The sequence below is a fragment of the Protopterus annectens genome, chromosome 3.part1 (assembly GCF_019279795.1).
Source record: "Protopterus annectens isolate FY-2018-M chromosome 3.part1, PAN1.0, whole genome shotgun sequence".
In the NCBI taxonomy this organism is placed as follows: Eukaryota; Metazoa; Chordata; order Ceratodontiformes; family Protopteridae; genus Protopterus; species Protopterus annectens.
In genome coordinates this window covers 1,391,658,877-1,391,668,674 of record NC_056732.1, presented here as the reverse complement: position 1 = coordinate 1,391,668,674, position 9,798 = coordinate 1,391,658,877, and the positions used below count along the sequence as shown (strand labels likewise).

At 40.2% G+C, this 9,798-nt stretch overlaps 1 protein-coding gene across 1 annotated transcript in view; it reads right to left on the bottom strand.

Moving 5' to 3' along the window:
• Window positions 1–700: 700 nt before the first annotated feature.
• LOC122797787 overlaps window positions 701–9,798 on the bottom strand; it is a 626,362-nt gene continuing 617,264 nt past the window's right edge. Inside the window, exon 11 of the mRNA XM_044066308.1 lies at window positions 701–1,029. Coding sequence (XP_043922243.1) covers window positions 701–1,029 — 329 coding nt within the window. The remainder of the gene's footprint in view (window positions 1,030–9,798) is intronic.

The following is a 9,798-nucleotide window of genomic DNA, read 5'->3' as shown; positions in this document are numbered from 1 at the left end:
TCACTCTCTCTCTTCTCAATCATGCTGATTTCCACTGCTACTTATCCATCTTTCTCTTCACTTATTACTTATTTCCCTACTATTTTTGCTTATCCCAAGACTTAAAATCTCTTAGTCCCCTGTTTAACTATAAACTTGTTAATATGCCATATGAAGCTCTTTGCCACCACTGTTATATTCCTATGGTTAACTACCCTATTTGTGGATACTCACTAATCCTTTTCATATTTTTGAATTCCATTGCTAACTGTAAACTTTATACTATATAATACCTGTTCTTATCTGTACAATTACATGTGAATGTATTGTTTCAATTTGTATACTGTTTTTAAGGAGCTTTTCTCCCCGGGCCTCCATTGAAAATGGGGTCTTCTTAGCCCAGTGGACTATCCCGGTAAAAAAACACTGTAAATAAATAAATAAATAAATCTGTTTTTATATATTATGATGGTACTTGTGTGCATCTATGCTCATATGTATTTCTGTGCATTTATTGTGTCAATAAGCTTACATTAGAGTTATAAAACCATGGAGTTTGTGAGCACACTCTATAAACAGTAATCCTTGACTACAGAAAAAGGGCACAGAATTTAAGGAATTCTTCAAAACCATAGTCTAGAAGTAAGTTCAAATCCAACTGCAAAGAAGCTTACAGGCTGAAACACAGACTTGGCATTTTAGAAATTGTTCTAAAGATCTATTAATAACACATTTTTGCATTGTTACCTGGAATGAATAGAGTAAAATATCGCATCTCAATGTGCTTTCCATCTTCATCTTGGATTTGATATCGGAATTCTGACATGTGATTATCTGCTGTGGCTGGGAACTGTATGCATCCTCGTATAGTACTTATGCCTTCCTCTTCCACTTTCTCTGTAATAACTGCTCCTTTGTATTCCCAACCATTTTTAAACCAAGTTGATGTATATTTTGTGATGGGACCTTCAATTTCACAGAATATTTTAATTTGCTGGCCAAGAACAGGTATAGCTGGCTCAGACCTGATTGATGACAATATTGGATGGGCTGTAACATTAAAATAAAAAATCTGTTAGTCATATGAACAGAAGGCATAATAATAAGGTATATAATCCAGGACTGAATTGATGTAAATTCTTAATTAGCCTTCTTAGGCTATTATTTGATTCTAAATACAACAAACATTGAATTTTGATATCATGCAATTATGTACTGAGGCGGATTCACTATACAATCTCGAAATACTGAAATATTGAATTTCAGTATCCTGAGACTGTATAGCCGAAAATCCACATAACCGAAAACTCAACTGCGAAAATCAAAATCGCGACCATACACATACACACACCACCACACAAACAAACACACATACACCTACCTAACTACACTACAAGAAACACCACACACACAAACACAACATAACATACAAACACACCTACCCAACCTATAAGCTGGGGGGCAAGCCCGCTGCACCCCCGCTACTTACATTTACTAAATCTGAGGTCGCACTAAACACACAAACACATAAAATCTACCACTACACACACACACACACACACACACACACACACACACACACACTAAAATCCCTACCCAATACCTTTATGAAAACACCACTTACCTGAATCCCCAGCTAAATCCACACACCACATCACACGTCATGAATGCAACACCACAACAGTGGATTCAACATTTCCGCATTTGATATAGTGCAGTTTCGCATAACTGCACTTTCAACTATACAGTCTCTAGATACTAAAATTTAATATTTCAGTTTTTCGAAATTGTATAGTGAATCCACTGAGGCATATGGCTACAATAACATTTCAAATAAGCTTTATGTAATTCAGTACAAAATATTTAACATTTAAAATCACAAACTCATGCGTAAGTATTCTATATGACTGCAATTATTTCTAAATGTTCCCATAAAATTAATAAACTCCAGTTGCCAAGTCACATCCAATTGCACCAATTTTAAAATTTTTCAGATAAAACTAAATTTAAAAGGTAAGCATATTTTTGTAATTATTGTACTGTACTTACAGTTCTATTTTTATTTAATTTGTTGACCAGGTTGCTGCTAATACTATGCCTATGACCTGTTTGAAGGGGAAAGCCAAGGTAGAATTTAAACTGACAAAAGGTTTATAGGTTCATAGGTTCATAGGTAGGTACTAGGCTATCGGCCCAAGGGCCTACGTAAGCCTAACCAACAAGGTTCCCTAATTTACGACACCCAAGAAAGTTATTTTCCTGTGCCACTGTCGAGCAGAGACACAGAAGTGATCCCTGGGGTGTATTTCCTATTTCCCATCCACTCATCAAGATTTTTCTTGAAGAGTGCTAACGAAGAACTTTGCTTGACATAGATGGGTAGTCTGTTCCAGAGTATGGGAAGTCTCTGGGACAGAAATCTATCCCTCCAGCATGTCCTGTTTATTGTGATGACAAGGTTTAGGTCACTAGAGTGTGTATCTCAGAGGGATTGGGATTTCTTTAGGTGTAGCATATCCAACAGCTCTGGGTTTGATATAGCTTTATATGTTAGGCAGAGATCACCTCGGAGTAGGTGATATGCTACAGAGAAAAGCTGGAGTTTTTTGAGGCGGTCAGTGTAGGGCATTTTTTTGAGGCCAGTAATCCTCTTTGTGAGGTACTTCTGTGGACTTTCCAGCTGCTGCAGATGTCTTGTGAGGTACATTCCAAAAGGGGAATTGTACTCTATAATGGGTCTAATGAGTGTCGAGTAGCGGGGAACAATGACCTCTTTTTTTCCTTGATGAGAACCCTTTTATGATGAGGTGTGCCATGTAGAAGGACTTCCTGACTATTGTGGCGATGTGACTATCAAAGGAGAGACTACTGTCCACCTGGGTCCCAAGGTCCCTTATCACACATTCGGTGTTAAGTAGATTGCTGCCTATGTGGTAGTTCATGGGTACACAGTTTTTACCAAAGGGGATGACACTGCACTTTTTGGCATTGTGCTTGAGGCCATGGCTAAGACACCAGGCATCTGTCTCAGCAAGGCCCTTCTGTAGGATGTCCACATCATTTGGGGACTTGACTATGGCTCCTAGTTTGCAGTCATCTGTGAACTTCATTAGCCAGAGGCCTTCTGTGTTAGCCTGTACTTCAGAGAAGTAGATATCAAACAGGAAAGGTCCCAGGACGGAACCCTGTGGTACTCCACTTGTCACTGCTTTGAGGTCAGATTTGGAGGCTGCAACTTTTACAGTGTGGGTTCTGTCAGTGAGCCAGTTGGCAACCCATCTTGTGACGTAGGGATTTATACCTAGTTTAGTGAGTTTGGCTAGAATTCTAGGATGGGGGATGGTGTTGAAAGCCTTGGCAAGGTCAAGATAGGCTGTGTGAACCACCTTACTCTCATCTACGGCTTTGGTGACTGCATCAAAGAAGTCGTTCAGGTTCAGGAGGCATGATCTGCCTTTCACAAACCTGAACTGGGTGGGATCCAGATTTTGGAGGTTACCAATGTCTTTGTTTGAGTTCCATGATGATACTTTCCATGGCCTTGCAGACCAGGCTCATCAGGCTAATAGGTCGATAGTTCCAGGGATCAGTGGTGGCTCCCCCTTTGTGGAGTGGGATAACTGTTGCTGTGTGCCATTCAGTGGGCACAAAGCCTGATGTGAGGCTATTATTGAACATGGTGCTTAAGTGGGGAGCCAGTTCGTTCTGAAATTCATGTAAAACACAGCCTGGGATGTTTTCCAGTCCCATGGATGCTGTGTTTTTGGCTTTAGAGAGTGCAGCTTTTACCTGTGTAGTTGTGATTACAGGGACTCTGCATTCTTCCTGTATAGATATGGGCCCTTTAGGGGGTGAGGGGGGGGGTAAAGTTAGCACTGAACCTATCTGCCAGGATGTTGACAATATCAGTTGGTTCTGTAATTTTCGTGCCATTGTACTGTAACTCAGAACAAATCTGGGTGTTGCCATTGAGATTCTTGACATAGATATAGAATGCTTTGTGGTTGTCCTTAGAATTAGTGGCAATTTTGTTTTCGTAGCTAGCTTTGGAGGATCTTATAAGGGATCTCAGCTTCTTACTGAGGCTGACCACGGAGCTCCTCCACTCATGGGATTTTACTCTCTTTTGCAACAGTTTCTTCCTTCTGTTGTACAGTTTGTTTATGGCAGGGGACCACCAGATTGGCTTCCTTTTTTTGGAGGATAACATCTTGGTTCTGTTTGGGATAGCACGATCCATGCACTTGTGTAAGTGCTTATAGAGTACATTTGTGTAGGATTCAGCAGCTGTAACTGTAATGTCCATCTGCATGGATGTCATGAAGTTCACCACTTCTGTCTTAAGAAGCATGAAGTTGGCTTTGGAGAAATTTTTTACCATGGTTTCCTTAATGGGGGGTGGGGGCAGGATGTGGATATCAAGGGTGATTAGCTTATGGTCAGATTGGACCAACGAGGAGTTGACTTCAGGTGTGGAACACCGGTCACTCATGTTGGTAATGACTAGGTCTAGGATAATGTTGCCCCTGGTGGGGGTGTGGATAAGTTGATCCAGGGCATTGGAGTTTATGAATGCCAGAAAGCATTGAGCTAAGGATTTGGTACACCAGTAATTTTCCCAGTTAATGGTCGGGTAGTTGAAATCGCCCATTATTAGGGTGTTTGGTTGAACCCTAATATTTTCCACTACATCAAGAAAAGAGGAATGGGAATCCTGGGGCATGGTGAGGGATCTGTAGCAAGCTACAATTTGGATTGCAGTTTTGCCCAGAGTTAGTAGCACTTGGATAACCTCAGATGCATTATGCTGAGCAACAAGCCTGGAGGTGTGGATATCCTTAATCAATATGGACACACCTCCGCCTTTGGTGTTTCAGTCCAGGTTACATGGCCGAAAAGTGTGGTATGGGTTATAGCCTGGTAGTGCAGGGGTGCTCTCTGGAGCCTTGAACCAGGTCTTAGACACTGCATAGATATCGATGTTCTCCATTTTATGGAGTGCCTCGAGTGAGTACATTTTGAGATTTAGACTTCTAGCATTGAGTAGCATTACCCTCAGTTTTTGCTTGCCTATTCCTGTTACAGTGGTGAATTTGTTATTTGAACCTTGCCTAAAAAAGGCACTATAGGGGCAGCAAGAGCCTTAGCCAGTATCCAGAATTCCAGGGGCGACAAGTGCAGGCCATCTGTGGCAAAGCATCGTGGTCTGTCGACCATGTCATCCCAAGAAGACAGATACTGGACCCCCTTAGAATGACACCAGAAGCTTAGCCAATTGTTGAAGTCAATCATTTTGTCCTTGTATTGCAGTATAATTTTGGGCAATGGCAGAATGCTACTCAGGGCTAGGGTCATACCTGCCTGGGCTACAAGATCGGAGAGCTCTTCCATATCTCTTTACATGTAGTCCAGGGAGGTACATCTCAGGTCATTCACACCAACATGGACAATGACAGAGTCATATTTGTACTTGTTGTGGAGTGACCTGAGTGCGTGGGTTATGTGGCGGATCCTGGCACCCGACAGGCAGCTGACATTAACCTTCTCCTTGTTTAGCCTGTTGAGTGGGACATCAGTGTGCCTGACTATAGAGTCACCTATGACTAGTGTGTTGGGTACGTTGTTTTGCCTTATTGGCTGTGGTGGAGTGGCACACTGAGTCTGTGGGCTATGTGTCATTTGGGTTGTGTTGGGGGATGGAGGTTACTTGCATTTCTGCTTTTGAGGTCTCTGTTGCTTAGACAGATTATTACTGAGAGCCTCTGTGAATGTGTTTGTGTTACTATGTGTGGCTTTTGGTGGTGTAGATTTAGTAAGACTATGTGATGAGTGTGGTGTGGTGCAAATGTTTACCTTCTCCTCATGACTGTCAAGCTCAGTCTTGGTTGGAGAGAGCTTTACCTCCAGTTTGGCTAGATAAGTGCATCTCTCACAGGTTGTAGTGTTGGGTGGTAGGAGGAGAGGGTTGTCTGTGTACATGAGGCAATTTCTACAGTTGAGTGATATAGTAATTAGTAGCTTATTTAGTGCTTACAAGTTCTGAACAAGTGCTGAGCACGAATAAGCAAATTTAAGTGCTAAAACTAAGAATCTGTATCTGCACTAGATGAGTTACAGGACAGAAACAAGTGCAAATGCAGGCTTTCAAAATCAGGAAGTTGAGAGAGATGGAAGAGATTTCCCAAACGGCCAATAACTACAATTTCTGTGCCAGGACCACTCCTTATGTGGTAGACAGGTTACCTAGTGCTTACCACTCCCACTGATAAGCTAGAAGGCTTCCCTCCAACACAGAAAGGCTTGGGGGGCTAAGAAGCTTACAAACAGTCCTGGATACAGCAAATCTGTATCTAGAACACTAGTTACAGGAAAGGTAGGAAACAGGCTTACAGTTTTTTTTTTTTTTTTTTTTACAGAAAAGTAGCAAAAACAATTCACATGAAGTGCAAGCTAGCACACATGAGTGTAGCAATATTAGACCAAACACAATTTAAAAAATGCAATTAAATTAAAAAGGACTAAAAGCAAGTGCAGAAAGAGTTTATTAGGTAGAATGTGGTAAAGAGATGGGACTGGGGGAGTGTCCCAGATCAAATCTACAGTGGGGCGGGCAACTGCAAAAGCCACCAACAAGCCAAAAATAGGGAGGATGGGTGGGACAAAACAGTTTCAACAGAGATTTAAGCAACAACTACAACTAACAATACAAACTAAAACCAAAAAATATACTCAACTCTGTATATTTGCAGATAGAGTTGAAAGCAGTCTCTCAGAACACAGGTTCCAGCAATTAAATGCAGGCTGTTACTAACAGGTCTAATGTTATGCAAGTGATCCTTGAGCTGGATAACACACAAGCTGTAAAAAACAGTTATACCAACTGAAGACAAGGCAGAAAATAGGGGGGGGGACAGTTGTAACAGAGATCTAAGCAACAACTAACAGTACAAACTCTAAAACCAAAAAATATACTCAACTCTGTATATTTGCAGATAGATTGGAAAGCAGTCTCTCAGAACAGGGAGACAACAGTTTCAACAGAGATCTAAGCAACAATTAACAAAGTCTAAAACCAAAAAATATATACTCCACTCTGTATATTTGCAGAGAGATTGGAAAGCAGTCTCTCAGAACACAGGTTCCAGCAATTAAAATGCACCTAAAACTCTCCTAAACATCTGTTGCCAGATCTGATAAAATCTTTAACCTCTACTGAAAATATCAACAACTGGTAAGTTAGGACAATGGCTTTAAGAGGTTACAAGATTGGTTAGCTGTTTACACAGAACCTAATCTCCTGGTACACCCCTCCCCGATCCCTGCGCAGCTCTGAAACTCTTACTATAAGTCTATAAACCCAGCAAGAACATAGGTAAAATACTCTATAAACACTCCATCTCCCTTACCTGGAACAATCTTCCACTCCATATTAGAAGTCATACCTCCCTTCCTAACTTCAAACATGACCTGATAGTGTACCTCCATAACAACCCTTTATGTGCCTGTTATCATCCTACTTAACCCCTCCCTCTCCACATACCCACTTCACCACTATGTCTGATCTATAAGACCTTTTTCCTCTTTCTATAACTTACTTTATCCAACTGCTCTCCTTTCTGTACCCTCCCTCTAGTTCACTACATCCCTCCTCTACTACTATCTTCTTTTGCACCATTCCCTCTTCTGACCTACGGTCCCTTGTGCAGTCACCCCTCTCTACTTTTTACTCTCACTCTACTTTCCCTCAATTCTGAAGCCCCTGCACTTACACATTTCTTCTTCTAGCCACTAATCTAATTATACCTTGTTTATTTTCATTATATTACCTACAACCTTAACTTCCTTCCTGCTTACCTGTTGGATTTATTATTGTTGTTTCTCCTGTTACAACCTATTACTACACTTTTTGTATATATAGCTATGAACTATTCCATTGAGTACATTATGTTCTTATCCATTGTATCCATAAGATTGTTTTGCTCTTTAATATTGTTAATTTGTCTCTATTTGTATGTATTTGTATGTCTGTTTGGGGCTTTTCCCCTCGGGTCTCCACTGAAAAAGGGTAAATTCTTACCCAGCTGGACCAACCCGGTTAACAAATGCGAAATAAATAAATAAATAATATGGCAATGGGGCATATTGTGTTTATACTTTGTTTCAGAGCAAGGGCCTCAAACTCAAATGAATTGAGGGATACATGAAGTTGATTATACACAGCTGAGGACTGGTGATAAAAAATGGTGTGTTAGCAGCAACATACTTGATAGATTGCATCAGAAAAACAAACTAACTTAAGTACTGCAAACTACAGACCTCTCAGCCCCCCACCCCCATGTGTCACAGATACATAACTGGCTTTTAAGTTTTTGTACTACACTTATCAGATTGATACATAAAAACTACTTAACTGTACAATACTGTGAAGAAAGCAATTCCAGATAAACTGTACAATGAATGCAGGACAGCAAAATATTTCTTAGGGATATTACTAACTGACTTGTTTTGGAAATTGAAAACCTTCTTAGTATGACTTAAATGAGACTTTGTAAGTGTTCATCTGGCAGTAAAATAAGACGATACGATGGGCAGGTGTACCTGATAGTATAATTTCCCTCTTGGTTTTCAGTGACATGATAATTAGCTTCAGTTGTACAATGAGCATAGCACAACAACGTTTTTAAAGGGCATTACTAATAAAATTTGTATTAATTTATGGCCAGCGTATAGGATTTCAAAACTAATTAACTAATTAAACAATTGGAACCATTATTTAAACTGAGGGTGAGTGGAAAAATGTAGATTCTGATGAAGTCTCCGTGGAGGAGATGAAAGCGCTCACTCTGGTTGCTTTTTACTGTCTTTTATTGTTTTTTCATTAAAATTTGTAATTTTTGTTGAACTGCGGTGGATTATTGAAGGAATTACATTTCTACTACGGAGGAAAGCCTTTATTGATACTGGACTGCGCATTGGAGTTTTTGTTTTGTGGCATTACTAATTGACTTCTTCTAACAAACTCACCTTTACAGTCTGATACAAAAAAACAAAGAACATAATTTTAAGTAGTACAAACCCATTAGGCAACTCTCACAAACAGGAAGTGAACCTGTACAACATGGAGCTCTCTTGTAGTTGTAAATGGAAAATCACAAAAAGGAGAAAAGTGAATATTGAAAGTTGATGTTTTCTCTTCCAATGGCGTTTGCATGAGGGATGCCACCCGTGACTTACCTATCCTAACTCTGAGATCACTGTTCCTCAAACTAAGCTAGTCCAAGATATAGTGATCTCACACATAGTGTAAATAATGTCTGTTTTCATGTATTTGTTCTCACTGTTTGAGAACCCACAGTTAAAGACTTGGAATTTCAAACTGCCACCATTGATTAAGAACAAGCCAGTGTATGTACAACTGACTCCAGTCTCTCCTGATTTTTCTGAAAAGAAATATTTCAATGTCTATAGCTTCATTAGTGGCTAGTAAAGTAATATTCAGCTTAAATTAAGGCTGCAAATAATATGTCTTTGTTTTAAGCAGGATGTTAATTTACCTGCCACTGCTGTGGCATAGTACAGCTTTCTGCTCACCTAATTGTAGCCAAGTATTTACAGACACTGGATGTGCAGTGGAAGAAAGCATACAGTCTTTGTTCATATTTCACCCGCCCATGCTTATTAGTTGTATCTGACTGCTGTAGTGACGCTATGATCATCACCACCATCCATGGAGTTTACTAGGCAAGACGGGAACAGAAGAAGATTACCAGGCCTTTCTTACACACACACACACACACACACACACACACACACACACAC